At 48.5% G+C, this 20,454-nt stretch overlaps 1 protein-coding gene across 1 annotated transcript in view; it reads left to right on the top strand.

The window, feature by feature from the left end:
• Positions 1-18,826, top strand: part of LOC149466237 (uncharacterized) — a 102,115-nt gene extending 83,289 nt beyond the window's left edge. The window contains exons 7-8 of the mRNA XM_089672718.1: positions 17,448-17,522; positions 18,444-18,826. Coding sequence (XP_089528844.1) covers positions 17,448-17,522; positions 18,444-18,826 — 458 coding nt within the window. The remainder of the gene's footprint in view (positions 1-17,447; positions 17,523-18,443) is intronic.
• The last annotated feature ends 1,628 nt before the right edge of the window (positions 18,827-20,454 follow it).

The following is a 20,454-nucleotide window of genomic DNA, read 5'->3' as shown; positions in this document are numbered from 1 at the left end:
AAGGGCTGAATAAGCGGACAAGACCACCAAATATGGAGAAGTGACCCGTCAGGTATCCCACATCTCCAACATTTGTTAGGCTGGGAGGGATTGTAGCAGTGAATTCTAGAAGGGGTACGATACCACCGGGAGGCCAATTTGTAGCCATTCTCTTGTGTTGAAACATTGAGCGAACCTTTATGAGAGTAAGAAAATATTAGGTCCCAGTCCCAGTCCAAGGAGGAGAAGTCTATTTCCAGATCTCTGCCCCATGTTCGACATGATGGAAGGGAGCCATGGTTCCAACCGCCAACCAAGAGGAGGTACACTACTGAAATCAGATGCCTCTGGGGTTCAGTTTTAGAACAAATGGATTCAAAGATGGTAAGAGGACGGGTCCAATTTTGACGGTGTTCATGTGTTTGAAGAAAATGTCTAATTTGGAGGTAAGCCCAAAAAGGAAAAGTGCGATCCATCATGCTACCTACCAACGAGGAGTATGCTATCAAACAGCCATTATGGAAAAAGTGTTCAGCTTTTATCTGGCTATGGGGCCAATGTTTGGAAAGAAAGGCTGCATGCATTCCTGGAGGCAAGTCTGGGTTTAGGCGAAGAGAAGTTAGGGGGTTAGGAGCATCTGAAATGGAAGCGGATTTGCAGGCCAGATGGAAAATTTTCAGGGTAGGTCCCAGCAATGGGTGTGAGAGGACTTGAGGTGTATGTTTCGCCCGAAGCCAAGAGATCGATGTTAATGAGTAGGGTGAAAAAGAGTTCTCTAAATGGACCCAATCTTTGGTGGATGAGTGAACATGCCAATCAATGATTCAAGAGAGATGACATGCCCAATAGCAGCGTTGTAGGTTGGGAATACGAAATGTGTGGACGCTTATGATTCCAGAGGAACAACGAGCACAATCTCCTGCAGGAGGTAAAAAAGGCAGTCGGTAGTTGAATAGGCAGGGTTTGGAAAAGATAGAGGAGGCGGGGAAGTACGTTCATCTTGAGGATCGCGGCCCTCCCGAACCAAGAGAAACAAGGGCGGTGCCACTTATCGAGGTCTTCCTGAATGGAACGGAGAGCTGGGATGAAGTTATTGGCATATAGGTCATCTAGATTATGAGTAAGCAATATGCCAAGATAAGAAAGGGCTTCCTTTTCCCGTCGAAAGGGGAAGTGAGACTGGCAAAAAGATACTGTGTCAGGTGAAAGAGATGTTAAGGGCATAGGACTTAGAGTAATTGATTTTATAAGTGAGAGGCTGAGGAAAGATCATGCTGGGGTACAGTGTCCAGCAGCGTGTTAGAGGCTGTGCTCTGAGAGCTGGCAGCACCTGCATCTGTGGAGGTAGGGGGGGAGGGGGACGGAGAGGGAGAGAAGGATGCCTGCGGCCTTGCTCGCTGTTGGGAGTGGAAGAGCTCCTTTATGTGTCTGGCCGGCTGCTGCTGCTGATTCGGGGCCCGAGGGGATCGTGACCTAAATCCAGAGGCGCTCCGATCCATCTTCCCCATGACTGCCCCCCCTCACTCACCCGGTCCTCTGTGCAGGGAAAGAGTTTGTCTCCAGCCGGCAGGAGCTCCGTGCTTAGGCGGCCATTCCGGATTGCAGCAGAGAATTAAAGAGTGGTGTCCAGCTTTTGAGAAGTCTTGTAAGTCTTGTGGAAGAACAAACCATTTTGCTAACGTTTGCTTGTCAAATAAACGACGGCCATCAATAGGCAAATTACACAACGTGGAGAACACATCCGCATATGAGGAAGAGACACACACCACTGCAGTCAAATACAGCAGCAGGTGGTACACCTGAGTATGCACAACACACAGTTTGCAATGTTCAACGGGACCTGGATGTCCTGTCACAGATTAATCATTCAGACTATTTAAACGTCACGGACCAACAATTGCTTCAGATAAAACAGCACACTGAAACCAATGAGAGTTTGCAGGCTCTTAAATATGTTGTTCTGAATGGTTGGCCTGATTCCAAGTTGGAAGTACCATTACTTGTGAGAGAATATTGGACTTTTAGAGATGAAATCGCCATTCAAGATGGCATACTGTACAAGGGGCCAAGGGTCATCATTCCTAAATCTTTAAGATCGGAAATGCTGACTCGTATTCATGCCAGTCACATTGGCGGAGAAGCATGCTATAGGCAAGCATGTGATACCCTATATTGACCCAACATGCAGAATGAGATTAGAGACTTTGTTAGCTCTTACTCGGCATGCAATGAATATGCGCAAGCACGACAGAAAGAACCAATGATGTCGCATGTGCTGCCCATCCAGCCTTGGCAAATTGTAAGCATGGACTTACTGAATTATGCTGGGCAGGATTTTCTACTAATTGTTGATCACTATTCCGACTTTTGGGAGATTGAGCTACTTCCTGACCTGTCTGATGATACTACCATCAAGCATTGTAAAGCACAGTTTGCACGTTATGGCCAGCCGGATAGAGTAATCTCGGATAATGGACCTCAATTTGCATGTGAGCAATTCAGACGGTTCTCTACAGATTGGGGATTCAAGCATGTTACCTCATCCCCGAGGCACCCACAAGCCAATGGCAAAGCGGAATCGGCTGTCAAGATAGTGAAGAATCTTTGTAAGAAGGCCAAGTTTGATGGTACTGATCCGTGGAAGGCCATTCTACATTGGAGGAACACTCCATCTGAAGGCATGGACAGTAGTCCTGCACAGCGCTTAATGTCTAGGAGACTGAAGACTTCATTGCCTGTGGCCAACAAATTACTTGATCCTTGTGTGGTTACAGGTGTCCCGGCGAAATTGCAGCTGAGGAAACAGATTGCAAACTGTCATACGATGTGTCTGCTAAAGACTTACCTGAACTAAGCATTGGGGAGCCAATCCGTATAAAGCCGCTTCCAGGTGACAGGACCGGTCGCTGGAGACTGGGTTCCTGTGTTCAGAGGGTTGCTCCTCGATCATATCTTGTGGATGTAGAAGGCAGTCTTTACCGCCGCAATCGAGTGGACCTGCGAAGGGCAGAACGATTCACCACACAAGCCTATGAGCATCCTGCGCGTGTTCCTCCTGAGGTGCTCAATGCCCCGAGTCCTACTGGACCATATACTCAAAGCAGAGTGAACTCTGCTGTCATATCGGGATACAATGAGGATGACATAATGCAGCCACATATCCCGTCAAGTTCTTCTTTGCCAAACACACCAGCCAGGAAAGAGGGTAGTTCCTTATCAACACCTTCTGGAGCTAAACGATTTCCCCAAGCAAAATCCCTGTGGTCTTGTGTAGTGGTCGAGTTTCAAGACCACCAGATAGACTCAATCTGTAGCATATTGTCAAGGTCCTACCTTTCCTCAGGGCTTGTGCTGCTCCATGTGCTGGCATCCATCTTAGGTGTCTGCAAAGCATTGTGGGATCCTTTATGCTTTCAGCCCTCTGCGGCTCCTCCCCCAGGAGGTGCAGCTTATCACATTTAAGTCTGCTGTTTGTAGCTGTCCATTGCATTCATGTCCTGTCTCTTGCACAGCAGCAAGCTCCTGTTTAGCTACTCATTGCTTTCCTGAATACCGACTCGGCTTTGGCTAAGACTCCTCCTGGCTTCTGTCTCTCAGATGCATTGAAGGACGAGATTGCAGCCAAAGAACTGCCTGTGGAGCTCGAAGCACTCATTTCCTTCCTAATCCTGATTGACACCAGGCTCAGGGGGAGGCCTTCACTGAAGGAGCGTCTGCGGAGGCCTCCTAACCGATTGGCGCCTACGTTTTCTGTCCCACCCATTTCTCCCTCGCCTCCTGGGGATGGCTTGTCAGGCGGTGAGCCCATGCAGCTGGGGTTTGCTCGCCTTTCCGAGGGGGAGTGGGCCTATCGGCGTCGGGAGGGTCGCTGCCTGTACTGTGGTCTCGGTGGGCATTTTCGGCAGTCCTGTCCGGTCCGTCCGGAAAACGCTCGCTCCTGAGATCCTATCGGGGGCAGATCTTGGGTGGAGTTTCCTCGTCCCTGATGTCCCGCAAAGATAAACCGCTAATCACCATTGTCCTCTTTTGGGCGGAAGGCTCGGTGACGGCCCAGGCGTTGGTAGACTCTGGTGCTGGCAGGTTGTTTATGGATAGTTTGTTTGCTGCCCAGTACTCCATTCCTCTGCAGGCTCGAGTTACTCCATTGGTTCTTGAGGCAATAGATGGCAGGGCCCTGCAACCGTTGCAGGTTACCCACGAGCCCCTCCCGGTTGAAGTAGCTATTGGGGCTGTTCACAGGGAGTTGGCCTGTTTCCAGGTAATTTCTTCTCCGCACTACTCCATGGTTTTGGGATATCCATGGCTTCAGAAGCACAATCCGACCTTTAATTGGCGGTCAGCCGAGATCCTCTCGTGGTCTCCACAGTGTGGGGCCGGTTGCATCCATGGACCTGTTAAGGTGTTGTGTGCCTCCTCGGACTCTGTGTTGCCCACTGACTATGGGGAGTACCTGGACGTGTTTGACAAGGTGCGTGCCCTGCCTCCGCATCGTCCATACGATTGTGCCATAACCTTGCAACCCGGTGCCACTCCTCCGCGTGGCAGGGTGTATCCTCTTTTGGTTGCGGAAAATCAGGCCATGGAGGAGTACGTTGCGGATGTGCTTTCCCGGGGGCATATTCGCAAGTCTGCTTCTCCAGCAGGAGCTGGCTTTTTCTTCGTGAAAAAGAAGGGAGGTGAATTGAGGCCTTGCATTGATTTTAGAGGTCTCAATCGAATCACGATTAAGAATGCTTACCCTATTCCATTGATTACCGAGTATTTACTAAACTCGACCTTAGGGCGGCGTACAACCTTGTACGGATCAAGGAGGGCGACGAGTGGAAGACCGCGTTCAACACCAGAACCGGCCACTATGAATCCCTGGTTATGCCCTTCGGGTTGTGTAACGCGCCCGCGGTCTTTCAGGAGTTCATTAATGATGTCTTTCGTGACTTGTTGCAGCAGTGTGTGGTGGTTTACTTGGACGACATCCTGGTTTACTCTATGTCTATGGAGGCTCATATCGAGGATGTTAAGCGGGTGCTGCAATGGTTACGTGAGAACGAGCTTTTCTGTCAGCTCAAGAAGTGTGAATTTCACCGATCCCAGGTTGCCTTTTTGGGCTGCATCATTTCCGCTGTGGGATTTCCATGGACCCTCAGAAGGTTTTGGCGGTTCTGCAGTGGCCTCGTCCCAGTGGTCTTTGGTCCATTCAGCGCTTTTTGGGATTCACCAACTATTATCGGAAGTTTATCAGGAACTTCTCCACGCTGGCCAAGCCTCTCTCAGATCTGACCAAGAAGGGCAGTAATCCCCACGAGTGTTCATCCGAGGCCATCTTAGCTTTTGAAGCTCTGAAATCCGCCTTCGCTTCGGCTCCGATACTGTCTCATCCCAATCCTGGGTTTGTCCTCGAGGATGCATCTGAGACGGGAGTAGGCGCCCTCCTGTCTCAGCGTTGGTCGCCCAATGGACCCCTACTTCCCTGTGGGTTCTATTCCAGATAGGTTTCCTGTGCAGAATGCAACTACCAGATTGGAGACAGGGAGTTGTTGGCCATTATTCAGGCTCTCAAGAAATGGAGGCACCTGCTCGAGGGTTCTGCGGTTCTGGTCCTCATTCTCACTGACCACAAAAACCTGACGTATTTCTCGGAGGCCAAGAGGTTGACGCCCCATCAGGCCAGATGGGCTCTGTTCTTGTCGCGTTTTAACTATGTGGTCTCCTATTTGCCTGGCTCCAAGAATGTCAGGGCTGATGCCTTGTCACGGCAATACTCTGAGCTGTCCAGGGAGGACTCTGAGCCGACCTCGGTCATACCTCCGGATCAGATCCTGGCTGCCATTCGTACCAGCCTGACCTCCCCTTGGGGAGCAGATTTTGGCGGCTCAAACTGATGCTCCCGCTGAGAGACCGGCTGGTAGATGTTTCGTACCTGAGGGATTGCGGTCATCCGGGGAGGAACCAGTTGTCCTGGGTCGGAGATCGGGTGTGGTTGCCCACTCGTAACCTCAATCTTCGGGTGCCCGCACCGAAACTGGCTCCCCGTTTTGTTGGTCCTTTCCGCATCCTCCGCAGGGTGAACCCGGTTGCCTATGCCCTTGCTCTTCCTCCTGGGATGCGTATCTCCAATGTCTTCCATGTATCCCTGTTGAAGCCTCTGGTCTGCAATCGCTTTACTGCCTCTCCGCCTCGGCCTCATCCTATCCGGGTTGACGGTCATGAGGAATATGAGGTGAACCGAATCCTGGGCTCTCGGTTGGTCTGCGGTTGGGTGCAGTTCCTGGTCCATTGGTGTGGTTATGGTCCCGAGGAGCATTCCTGGGTTCCTTCCACGGATGTTCATACTCCTGCCCTCCTCCTCTTTTCACGCCCGCTTTCCCCAGAAACCTTTTGTTGAGCCGCGGAGGGGGAGGGGCCCTTGAGGAGGAGGTACTGTCAAGGTCCTACCTTTCCTCAGGGCTTGTGCTGCTCCATGTGCTGGCATCCATCTTAGGTGTCTGCAAAGCATTGTGGGATCCTTTTATGCTTTCAGACCTCTGCGGCTCCTCCCCCAGGATGTGCAGCTTATCACATTTAAGTCTGCTGTTTTTAGCTGTCCATTGCATTCGTGTCCTGTCTCTTGCACAGCAGCAAGCTCCTGTTTAGCTACTCATTGCTTTCCTGGATACCGACTCGGCTTTGGCTAAGACTCCTCCTGGCTCCTGATCCCGGCTCTGGCTACCATTCTTCCTGGCTCCTGATCCCGGCTCTGGCGACGATTCTTCCTGGGTCCTGATCCTGGCTCTGGCGACCATTCTTCCTGGCTCCTGATCCCGGCTCTGGCGACCATTCTTCCTGGCTCCTGATCCCGGCTCTGGCGACCATTCTTCCTGGCTCCTGATCCCGGCTCTGGCGACCATTCTTCCTGGCTCCTGATCCCGGCTCTGGCGACCATTCTTCCTGGCTCTTGGCTCCGGCTTTGGCTACGATTTCCGCTGTTGGACTTGCATAGACTCTTGTCTTATTTTTATATTAATAAACCTACCTTTAATTGCACCTCCTTGTGTGTCTGGCTCCTCGCTCCCTGACACGTATCTACCAGTAACACAGTATGCCATGTTCAAGACTGTTCAGGATCTGTTTTAGTTTAATTGTTTTACAAGGTTTGAATTGAATGTAAAAAAGGGAGATGTTATAGAGTTATTATGCAAATACTGTGACCCTACTTGTATATGGTAATATTGCATTGCCTTATACTTCCTGTTTCCTGTTCTATGCTGACCTGGATGTACAGTAGTTCTGTTGTACAACATGATTCCTCACACCAGCATCTTGTGTTGTCTGCAATCCTGTACATGAAACAACCACGCCCCCCGGTGAGTGCGTATTTTAGCTATTTTATCACCTCACCACCTGGAACATTGAAGTCACTTATATCTCCTGTAACTATCACCTACCACAGATTGTCACCGATTTACACATTTATTTTAACATACTGTGATTTTAACTTTTATCATATGTTCAGCTGGTTTATGGACTGGAACTATTAATTTGCAATATTTTAGCACTGCACTTTCTTTTCTTTTTAAGTATTGTTGCACTATGCATGTGCAAGATGAGCTGATGTCATGTGCTCCATCCGACACGTGCAGTATGACTATTCTATGAGATGACCCCTGAAATTTTCAAAATGGCAACACGGGAGTGGGGGCACAGGCAGCAGGTGGCACCATAAAAATGGCTACAGGAAAAAAAGGCAGCATAGAGGCATGTAAGTGTACTTACTTAGGTACAGATGTTGACATCCACTAGAGACACCAACAGATATTGATGTTGAAATGGGACTCTACTGCAGATGTTGTTCAATGAGACACTGTGACAGATGTTGATGGGACACTGATACACTGTAACAAATGTTGATGTGCATTTGTACACTGTGACAGAGGTTGATGGGACACTGTAACAGATGTTGATGTGCATTGGTACACTGTGACAGATGTTGACGGGACACTGGTACACTGTAACAGATGTTGATGTGCATTGGTACACTATGACAGATGTTGATGGGACACTGGTGACACTGTTTCAGACATCCATGTCTTTTTCTATAAAACGGGAGGAAGGGAGGGGGTCCATTTTGAGGCTTAATGTTAATCTATATCAGATCTAGATCAGCCATTCTCACCCTTTTAAACACAGAGGAATCCTTGAAATAACTTTCCACTCTCAGGGAACTCCTGCTAATAATGACTATAGCTACAGCTCCTTTTGCATTAGCGTGATGGTCAGTGAGATGAATGACCCTTACATGTGTGGTCATTAGGAAGAATCTCCACCTTACAGATGGCTAAAAAAATAATTGTCAGTGGTTGGTTATTAGAGAGGCAGAAACTGATCGTTGCTCAAGGAATCCCTAGCAAGCTCCAACGGAACCATAGGGTTCCATGGAACCCTGTTTGAAAAAGGGTTGTGTGACGTACATGTAAGATTTGAGTAGCTGAGATGTGACCTGTAGAAATATGACATTGTAGATTTAGCATTCCATGTTAATATAAGATGTGTTCAGAATTAAGTCAGAGACATATGGTCACCAATTAGCATCTGAAGGAACAGAGCTTCCTCTAGACTGGAGGTAACACCTAGATGCCAATAAGACTTGTCACCTACTTCTAGACATTTCGGCTTCAGAGGCAGCGGGAGACCAAGAGAGGGCTCCGATCTGTCTAGGAGCTCTAAAGTATATCAGCAGATCAAATGAATATATTTCATCTCTCCTAAAAGCTAAAATATTAGTTGCAGAGAGATGAAAATACTTCCTTCTGATTGGACACACTGTAGGCTACACCTGCATGTAAAACTGTATTTGTAGCCTATGTAGAATCCCAGAGAAATGCAGAAAATGGTTCTATGGTGCCTGATTGCGACAGCTGAACAGTGATTGGTACTGTCGCGATCGGACTAATGCGCTGGTGTCGGAAATTCAATCTCTGACTTGATGATTCAAACCGTTCCTGGTCCAATCGACTTTGGGCATTTCAGTACCCAGAACGTCCTGTGGTCTGGTACAGAAACACCCCCCAGAGTTGATTGGCCAAGGGCTAATATCCAGCCCACTTCCATATTCCCATAAATTGAGGACCTGAGATATGGACGGCGTGATTCGTACGGAGCCAGTTTTATCGACTGGCGGATCGCGGACTTTCTCTGACTTGCTCCAGTCGCAGGATAATTCTTGGTAAAAGTTTTATATCTGTTTTATTCCCTTTTATTTTATAGTCAATAGCCAATTGTGTGTCTTCTTGTATTTCTTGTATTTTCTGTAACTTTTTATACTTTGTACATATTTTATGCACTGCCCACTTTCGGGATATTAAATCATAAAATTAATAAGTGACTTCTGTGTACTTAAGCTCGGGCTCATATCTCCAGAGAGATTAGATTGTATTGTATTTTAATGTCTTTATATGCTCGGTCAAGTTCATTGCCAATCTGTATGCAATTGCACTGCGTGTTGGCAGATTGTAAAGGTAACAGATCTGCCAGACGGAGATATGTGTGTGTGTGTGTGTGTGTGTGGTGGCCCAGCAGGCCAGTCTGTGGATAACACTGTTGGGTGGTGGCAAGCTACCGTTTGTGGTGTGTCTGGTGTTGGGGTTTGTGGACAGTGGAAGAGTGATTAACACCGGGGTTCTAGCTGGTAGGATAGCTGGAAATATTTTATTAGATAAAATCTTGCAACCAGCATCAAAATTTTCTTACAAAAAGGTATAAAATACATATATACAAAATAAATAAATAAATAAATACAAAAAACCATACATCTGGTCATAAACAAAGAAAAACCCTATCTGGTTACAACATCCTCCTAAAACAAAAAATATCAAAACACACTATACTACTAACAAACACACAGTAAAGGCCAAGAAACATGGATCTTCAGATGCACATAGCCTTTCTTCAAAAAGCTCTTGTCATCAAAATCTAAAGGAGTGAAAACACAGAGGAAAAAAGAACAGAATCCTCACCCAGAGTTCAACAGACCGCGGCTACAGACCGGATATTCCTCCACGCCTCTATCCAGGTCCTTCGCCGCTGCCTGTCTCTCTCAAGACCCCGAATTTTCCCAACCTCACCAAGGATGTCATACACCACCACCGGGACAGGAAGAATTTTCTGCCGAATGGAAACCTGACACCGTGCGTTCCAAGTGTAGTAACGGACCACTAGACAAACTAAAAAAAAGAGTGTCAAAATCAAAATCCACTTGTGTTTTGAAAGCCCCATATACCCACTCTGCATAAGACATGCAGTGCAGGAGGGGATGTCTAGAGCCCTCCCCACCTCTTTGTACACCTCTATATTGAAAGGGCACTGAAGCAAGAAGTGGTCCATAGTCTCCACTTCACCCCCACACTCTGTCCTCGGACAACCACGGTTGTCCAGAGAACGGCACTTCAAGTTCCCTCTCACATATAGCCTGCCATGGAACGCGAGCCAGGCCTGGTCCCTAAACTTTAAGGGAATCCTTTCCATATTTATCAATCTTAAGCCCTCCCGCAGACTATGGCCTGGGCAATCCTTCAAGGCCAGCGGTGCATGAAAGGCAGTGGCCACGACCCTCTCCCTGAGGAATTTCCCAGGAAGCGATCTGACCTCTTCCGCTGTCACACACCACCGCCTAAGTATTTTCAAGCTCTGGGCAACATAAGCCGGGAGCTCACCGTGCTTGACTCTCAGGCTTCTCACTGGCCCGCCACTCTCCCAACAGCTTAGAAAGGGTCTAAACCAAGCCCGAAACAAACCTACCCATGAAGGCGGCTTCTCTTTCAGCATATTACCAAAATTATGTTTTACAAACATAACAGAGAAGAAAACGATCGGGTTGACCATCCCTAGGCCACCCTCCCGCCTGGACAGGTAGGTCACATTCCGCTTCACTAGGTTCAGTCTGTTCCCCCATAATAGCTGGAAGAAACAGCTGTAGACCCTCGTATAGAGAGACTCTGGCAAGAGACAAACGTAACAGACGTACAAAAAGACCGGAATGAGGTAGGTTTTGATCAGATCGACCCTTTCCCTTAAGGAGAGCCGCCACCCCTTCCAGCATCTCACTTTACCCTCGGCATCAGACAACCTGGATTCCCAATTCGATTTACCATAATCATCAGGGCCAAATGTGATGCCTAACACTTTGATCTTTGGCTGGGGCTGCGGGAAGGTATCCGGAAGCGAGAAGTTCTCACCTTCCCTACCCATCCAGAAAACGTCACTTTTCTCACGATTGATCTTGGAGCCTGATGCCTCCGCATACTGTTCCATCTCCGAGACCACCTCCTGCGCCTCTTCAGTCCCAGAGATGAAAACAGACACGTCATCGGCATAGGCCACGACTCTCAAAGGCGGCTCACCAGTAGCACCCACCGGCACCCCACCCAAAGCCCCGCCATCTAGCCTCCTAACGAAGGGGTCAATGGCAAAGGCATAGAGCAAGGGACTCAGCGGACATCCCTGGCGCACCCCAGAGCCAACCTCAAAGGGTCGCCCAACCCAACCATTGATCAACATGAAGCTCTCCGCCCCTCTGTACAATGTTTTCAACCAGCCAATAAACCTCCCTTCCAGGCCATACCGGTCAAGGAGATGCCAGAGGTACTTATGATCTACCCGATCAAAAGCCTTGGCCTGATCCAGCGCCAGCAAATACTTCCCACTGCCATCAGCCCTGCATCGCTCCAGAACCTCCCGGACAGCTAACACCGCTGTGAATGTACTTCTGCCCTGAACCGAGCAGTGCTGACGTTGCGAAAGTAACCCGTCTGCCACTGACGACAAGCGCCAGAAAAGGATCTTGGCCAGAATCTTCCTATCGACATTGAGAAGGCTGATGGGGCGCCAATTCTCAATCATCGAAGGGTCCTTACCTTTTGACAACAAGATCACAGCCGATTTCCTCATGGAGGGAGGGAGTGAACCCTCATCCAGACAACTATTAAAGACCTCCACAAGCCGAGGTGCCAAGCTGGACTTAAAAGCCTTAAAGAATTCTGCTGTCAAACCATCTGGCCCAGGTGTCTTCTTAATGGCCAGACTATCTATGGCTTTGACAACCTCTTCAACTGTGATCTCGCTTGTCAAACTTGTGAGCGGAATGTTATTTTCCAGACCTGGCGTAGACTCCAAAAAGCTCGACATCCTTGCCTGGTCGAGGTGCTTCTCCCCCAGGAGATCTTCAAAGAATGCCCTTGAGACCTCCAAGATCCCTGACCTGGATTTCGTCAGAGATCCCGTACCATCTCTCAGACCGGTGACCGTCTTAATCGCTATACCTTGCTTGCAGTTCTGGTAAGGGTCAGGCGAATGGTACTTCCCATAATCCCTCTCCAGAACCAAGGAGGCATGCCGGTCATACTGATACTTCCTTAGGAGAAGCTTAACCTCCGAGACTGCCCCAGAATCTCCACCATCAGAGACAAGGCGATCGAGCCTCCTCCGCAGCTGTTGGTAGGCAACATACCTATCAAATTGTTTTTTCTTACCTAGGGCCTTGAAAAACCTGCCAATCCGCACTTTGGTAAGCTCCCACCACTCCGACTTACTGCTGCAGAAATCCAGGATGGTCTCCTGAGCCTGAAAAAAATCCTCAAAGGATCGTCTCACATCCTCATCATCCAGCAGAGTCGAATTCAATCTCCAGACACCCCTCCCCTTCAGTGGCGTATCTGAAACATTCAAAGACACAGTCAGCAAAAGGTGGTCGGAAAACTCCACCGCCTGACACACAGGTGCCGAGAAGGCGGAGTCCCCCTTTAAAAAAAACCTATCTATTCTACTCTCACTTCTACCTCGCCTAAAAGTGAATCCCGTGCTGTCCGGGCTGCGCTTAATTAAGGCATCTTCCAGACCTGCTTCCCTGACTATCGCATTTAAAAAAACGCTGTCATACTCCAGCCTGTCAATGGAGCCCTTCCTGTCCTTAAGCCTAGTGACAGTATTAACGTCTCCTCCAAAGACAACTTGCCGGGACGTAAAAAGGAAAGGCTTAATCTTTGTAAAGAGGCATTTCCTACCCCATGTAGACTGGGGACCGTAGATGTTAATGAGCCTTAGCTTTTGCCCCTTCACAAGGACGTCCAAGACCATACATCTTCCAATCTCCACCTCAATGACCCGCCGACACGTTACCATGCCGGTAAAAAGCACCGCAACTCCGCTGTAAGGCTCGGCCGCAAGAGACCAGAAGGAGGGACCACACCTCCACTCCCTCTTCGCCAGATGGACATCAGCCAGACTGCTGAGCCTGGTCTCTTGCAAAAACAAAACATCAGCACAAATACTGCTGAGCAAAAATAAGGCCACACTTCTAGCACCTACAGACTTTATGCTGGCAACATTAATGGTTGCCACATTTATCGGAGCGGGAACTGCCATCAAGGTAATTGAGATGGTCGTTTCTTAACCTTTGTTTTCCTCTGCTTTGCAGGGGACCCAACTCTTTTTAGAGACCCTCCAGTCTCCCCCTTATCCATGAGAGAGAGGGTTCCCACAGAGTCTCCTTCCTCCCCTGAAAGAATATCAAAATGATTTTTGGAAAAAACCTCCTCCACCTCAAAAGAAGAAATTGAGGATGCAGGAGATAACACTACCCTGCTCTTCCCACTCCTCACCACCGACCACCCTTCCCCCTTACCCTCTTTTATTCCTCCTGATCCACTATCCTCAGGGGCAGGAACTGAAAGCTTCCCTTTCCCAACACCACCAGAAGCCACCCCATCCCCTACAGGATCTTGGCGACGTAACGGGAGCAGAACTGGGGGAGGTACCACAGAAGGTGCTGCAGATGCCTTCTTGGCCCTCACACCCCGATTTCTCCGGGCAGGGGGGACAGGAACACTGGGGGCAGGGGTAGACAACACTGGGGGAGAAACATGGGGAGGCAAAGGGTCAGGGGGGGACTTCACAGAGGGGGGAGGCACAGGCACATTAGGGGTCACATTGGGTGCCTCTGGTGCTGGAGCACCTGAGGTGGCAGGATTACCAGGGGGAGGGGGAGATGGCACCACCTCCATCTCCTCAACCTCCATCCTATCGAGCTCCTCCATTAATCCTGGCAGATTATGAAGGGCCTCAGGACAACGATTATAAGAATGTCCCAGCTGTTGACATAAATTGCACCTAATTAAGTTACATTCACGGGCCGTATGCCCAACACCCTGGCATAGTGAGCATTTGAGCACCTCACAGGTTGCTGCGAAGTGCCCCTTAATGCCACATCTGTGGCATACCTTTGGCTGCCCTGCATAGAATATAACTAAACGATCCTTGCCAATGAAGGCTGAAGTAGGTAGGTGCTTAATTCTATCACCTTCCGTGTGCAGTCTCATTGTTGCTGCCCACCCTCCTGTCCAAATCCCCCTGTCATCCAACATTTTCCTCAATGGAGCTAGCACATCACCATACCTCCACAGCCAAACGGTTATATCCGCTGGTGGGATCGATTCGTTTCGCACCAGAATTGTAACACTCTTCACCAATGACTGCCTTGAGATGACTTTTGGGACTAGCCCCTCCCACCTTGGGGTCCCCTTGCAATCCTTCTCATAACGGATCAAAAACACATCTAAACTTTCCGCCCTCTGAAAGGATATATCATACTCCCCTGTGCCCACCGGGGCTATAAAAGCAAAAATTTCCTGTGCTCTAAACCCCATTTCCATTAAGCGGTCAACCACTTCCCTTCTTATAGGGGGGGAACCCCTTCCTTCCCATCTCAGTTGGACCACATTCCTCCTTTTTACACCCATAACTCCACCACTCCTCTCAGATGACATTGCCACACTCCTTCCCCCTCTCACTGCAGAAGAGAAACTAAGTACCCTGCCACCCACAGGAGGGGGGCTCACCACATCCACTGGACTCGGCAGACTGACATTTGTATTACCTGGCAGGTTACCATCAGTAATAACCAGCGGGCTGACATTTGCATTAACTGGCAGACTACCATCAGTATTAACCAGCGGGCTGACATTAGCATTAACTGGCAAACCATCCCCTACACACCCCATCAAGTTAACATCTGCATTCACCGGTAAGCTGACACCTGCACTGACCGGCAGGCTAACGTCCGCACTCACAAGCAAGCCGGCCCCTGCACCCACTGGCAGGCTGACATCTGCAATTACCGGCAGGCCGACTCCTGCATTAACCAGCAGGATGGCATCTGCACTCACAGGCATGCTGACATCTGCCCCTGCCAGCACCGCACACTGATCAGATCCATTACTCACAGTCCCTGCATGCGGCTCTCCTGCCGGCTTTGCCGCTACTTCCATCACCTGGTCTTTAGGGATCATTGAGCTGGGGATCCGCTCCAGCCGCACAAACATCGCTTTGTCCTTGGGAATCAGCTTGGCAGGCTTTGGGCAGGTATCCTCATCCTCTCCAGACTCCTCAGAAGTGAACACAAACTGCCTTCCACTGAGCGGGGACTCCATTTCCGAAATGAACCGTAAGCCGGACGGCACTTCATTGGGATCCTCCTGGGTCCCCCACTCTGGCTGTTTCTCCTGCTGCTGCTGCTGATGAGCAGGGATGAATCCCTGTGACTCCTCCACACTCACTGGTCTCCTCCCGCCGGAACACTCTGAGGCACACTCCACTGCAGGGGATGACACACCAGGGGGATCTGATTGATCCCCAGACGAGGTCTCTCCTCCAGGCTGTCCCCTGGCCGCAGCGAATGACCGCTCCCGAGCAAGCCTGAAGCGGTCCTCATTCACATATTTTTCGCGGAGGATCCCGCTTGCCTGCTTCAGCGACGTGACAAGGGAGCTCTGCTGGCGGACAACAAGCTCCAGCGAGTCTAGCTCGGGTCTCATTGCCTGTCGCTTGTTGCTCCACACACGGTCATAACTGGCCTTCATCTTCCGTAGCTTCAGCTTCAACTTTGCCAGTCTCTCTTCCTCCCTCCCGATACGGGCCACATGAGCTGACACTCTCCCACGATAAGAGGTGTACGACTCACCCCTTTTTGGCACATTTCCCAAGTCCTCGATAGCATTAGGACTGGTACTCTGCCCTGGGGGGGGTCCCCCACCCGGGTCATGGCCGGGCTCGGCCATCCAGCCAAGGGCTTAAACAATAAATCTAGCCCCAGGCTTGGTTTTGGACCTAGAAAGCTGCAGAGCCTCACTCTCTGCTTCACAAGCTGTCTGTGCAGCAGCCACACCCACTGCCTCCTAACGAGGCCCAGCTGTAGGATAGCTGGAGGAATCCTAGAAGGGTGTGCCGATTGCTAGGCTGCTCCTCAACCCTTAGCATGCACCAGATTGTATATAAGATTTGTATCTGCCTGTGTGTGTGGTTGGCCAGCTGGATTGGAGTCTTCCTCTAGTGGTGGCCAGAGGTAGTGCGGGCTGTGAAAGTATATCACGGCTGGTCTTATATATATTGAGATTAAGTCTCCCTTATTCCCTCTTACCCCAAGTCACGGCCGCACGTGCATGCCTCGGTTAGCTAGTCGCTGTGGGCGTGTGCGTTGGATTCGTGACAGGTTGATCTAGATGTTTTATTGTAGTCCTGATTAAGAGTACCCTTTTAAAACCCTGAAACATCTTAGTTGTTTTGTTAAGCATTACTGTGACAAAAAAAAAACATTTCTGTCAACAATATCTTGGTGCTCTCTTCTACAAACTTCAGAGGTCACTTGAAGCCAAAAGTTCCTGCTTTGCCAACTGCCTGCCCTGACACAGACATACCATCTCTAGGTTGGACCTATGGAGGAAGTCTTGTAAAACTTCATGTCACGACTTTGATCATGCACAGGGCTGACGACTCTCTCTGCAATTTCATGCGATAGCACTTATAGCTTGAATAGCCGATCACCATCAGAGCTGTCTGGTGGGAGGAAGGAGCATGAGTCACATTTTCCTTCATACCTTGAACTGCTGGGCAATTCTTCTGACTCTGGGGGAACAATAACAAAGTGTGACTGTATGGCTATTGCTTAGCTCTATTTTCTTGGCTTAAAAGTAACCTGATCTCGTAAGGACCCAAACCAAAAGCAAGACTAAAATCCTGCTTGTCATTGTTGCCTGCACTTACTGTTCAATAACTTCAAAAGTCTCCCAGAGAGTGCAAAAACCCAGGGAGCTCAATCATACAAATAGCAACTTCAGTTCTGAAGTTAGAGTTCTACTGCCTCTCTTGCTTTGCTATTGGCTCAATATGGTAACTGGTTTTACTGACCAACAATGAGATGCAAGAGGCAGGTCAGATCTCCAACTTCAAAGCATAGGTTATCATTTGCATAACTCAGCTCCTTTTGGTTTCTGGGCACCTGAGAAGCTCAGAAATACCTCTATGTACTGTATACTTAGGTACCTCTAGGTGAAAGATTTTAAGTCTTGCTAACAGTTTAGCCTCCTTTACATGGACCATGTAAAGATAAGAGTACAGAGGACGTAAAAAGTGAATCATTTGAGTGATAACCTACTTCTGTTTTTTAGCATTTGAAGAGCTTAAAAGGCGAATCTCGGATTTGGAAAAACGACTCCAATCAAGCTTAGAGCAACTGAGAAAAGGTTACTGGATACTATGCATGGTTAAGGTTAACCATGACCACACTTAAGAAATAGCAGACCTGTAAACTCAGCACAAGGATGGTGGTGGGATCCCCTCCATAATCTTAGTGCAGAAATATCACCAATAGAAAGAAAGTGTCAGGGATCGCGGCTCCGTAGTCCAGGATCGCGGCGCCGTCCCCCGCGCATGCGCACTGGCGGCAGATCGCGCCGGGACACAGGCACTAGGTCCCGGCGAGCCGCGGCTGACAGGACGCCGCGCATGCGCAGTAGGAGCCGCGGGCGCGCCTCAGGCATCCAATGACAGCCGGGGGCGTGTCCTAGCCGGCCAATGACAGTGCAGGGCGCACTATTTAAAGATGCCCTGCACTGTCACAGATTACGCTCTGAGTAGGTCTGTCAGTTGGCAGCCTGAGGCACCACCTGGCGGATCATAACAGAAAGAAGGGACTATCAAGGTATTCAACACTCCCCACTCACCAAAAACTGGAATAGCAGTTTTGAGTGGACTGTCTCTTTAAGCTACTGAGTCTTATTATTTAAAAGTCCAAGAACAGAGTATCTTCTCTACACTAGTTTGCAATTTCCAGTTCAAGCCTGCAAGAGGTCGGATGCTGTCTGGAAGCACGGACAGTTCTATTTAATTTAAATCTGTGGGAAGAGACTGGGGAAAACTGACATAGACAAAGGGGCATTCTAACAGCCAGGTAGATCTGAATACAGCAGGTAGACCTTCCCACAATTTCAAAAATTGACTGGGCCAACCTGTGCCAGTAAGCAGGTAACAGCAGTTAATTCAAATTACTTGCTAAATAGGTAATCCTCCAGGAAAGAATATATTTTATTGTATTAAGCAACAAAATTACAGTTCCATGGGTCGAAAAGGTTTCTTTCCTTATACATTTTCCCTTCTTGTTTCAGCTTTTGCATGTCTCAAGGGAGGAGCCAGAAGTGGTGACAAAATCTACATTTCAGACGGCGCTATAGTCACTTATGATGAAGCGGTAACCATTTACAGAAATGCCGGAGGTCAGCTAGCCTCACCACATAATTCAGCAGAGAATAATGCTATTCTATCCATCCGTAACCAACTTGGCACAGATACAATCCTTGGTATAAACGACATACAGAAGGATGGAACTTTCCGGTATCTCAATGGCATGGACATCTCCTACAAAAACTGGGATTCCGGAGAACCCAATAATTATAAGGGCAAGACCGAGCAGTGCGTAGAGATGCGAAATACTGGAAAATGGAATGACTACGTTTGTAAAAACAAAAATCTTGTCGTTTGTGAGGTCTAAATCCTCAGAAATTCCATGATCCTATGCTCTGTGATTAGGCAACTTTAGTGACCCTGTTTATCTACAGGTGAAACCCTAAAAATTAGAATATCGTACAAAAGTTCATTTATTTCAGTAATGCAACTTAAAAGGTGAAACTAATATATGAGATAGACTCATTACATGCAAAGCAAGTTAGTTCAAGCTGTGATTTGTCATAATTGTGTTGATTATGGCTTACAGCTCATGAAAACCCCAAATCCACAATCTCAGAAAATTTGAATATTGTGAAAAGGTGCAATATTCTCGACTCAAAGTGTCCCACTCTAATCAGCTAATTAAGCCATAACACCTGCAAAGGGTTCCTGAGCCTTTAAATGGTCTCTCAGCCTGGTTTAGTGGGAATCACAATCATGGGAAAGACTGCTGACCTGACAGTTGTGCAGAAAACCATCATTGACACCCTCCATAAGGAGGGAAAGCCTCAAAAGGTAATTGCAAAAGAAGTTGGATGTTCCCAAAGTGCTGTATCAAAGCACATTAATAGAAAGTTATGTAGAAGGGAAAACTGTGGAAGAAAAAGGTGCACAAGCAGCAGGGATGACCGCAGCCTGGAGAGGATTGTCAGAAAAAGGCCATTCAAAAGTGTTGGGGACTTTTACAAGGAGTGGACTGAGGCTGGAGTCAGTGCATCAAGAGCCACCACACACAGACGGATCCTGGACATGGGCTTCAAATGTCGTATTCCTCTTGTCAAGCCGCTCCTGAACAACAAACAAAATCAGAAGCGTCTTACCTGGGCTAAAGAAAAACAGACCTGGTCTGTTGCTCAGTGGTCCAAAGTCCTCTTTTCTGATGAGAGCAACTTTTGCATCTCATTTGGAAACCAAGGACCCAGAGTATGGAGGAAGAATGGAGAGGCACACACTGCAAGATGCTTGAAGTCCAGTGTGAAGTTTACACAGTCTGTGTTGATTTGGGGAGCCATGTCATTTGCTGGTGTTGGTCCACTTTGCTTCATTAAGTTCAGGGTCAACGCAGCCATCTACCATGAGATTTTGGAGCACTTCATGCTTCCTTCTGCAGACGAGCTTTATGGGGATGCTGACTTCATTTTCCAGCAGGACTTGGCACCTGCCCACACTGCCAAAAGCACCAAAACCTGGTTCAATGACCGTGGGATTACTGTGCTCGATTGACCAGCAAACTCGCCTGACCTGAACCAAATAGAGAATCTATGGGGCATTGCCAAGAGAAAGATAAGAGACATGAGACCGAACAATGCAGAAGAGCTGAAGGCCGCTATTGAAGCATCCTGGTCTTCCATAACACCTCAGCAGTGCCACAGGCTGATAGCTTCCATGCCACGCCACATTGAGGCAGTAATTGCTGCAAAAGGGGCCCAAACCAAGTACTGAGTACATATGCATGCTTATACTTTTCAGAGGTCCGATATTGTTCTATGTACAATACTTGTTTTATTGATTGCATGTAATATTCTAATTTTCTGAGATTGTGGATTTATGGTTTTCATGAGCTGTAAGCCATAATCATCACCATTATGACAAATCACGGCTTGAACTATCTTGCTTTGCATGTAATGAGTCTATCTCATATATTAGTTCCACTTTTTAAGTTGCATTACTGAA

Source organism: Staurois parvus, unplaced genomic scaffold, assembly GCF_062004578.1.
Source record: "Staurois parvus isolate SC_StPar_1 unplaced genomic scaffold, SC_StPar_1.0 ptg000132l, whole genome shotgun sequence".
Classification (NCBI taxonomy): Eukaryota; Metazoa; Chordata; class Amphibia; order Anura; family Ranidae; genus Staurois; species Staurois parvus.
Note: the sequence above shows the minus strand (reverse complement) of the source record. Positions and strands in the feature narration are given on the sequence as shown.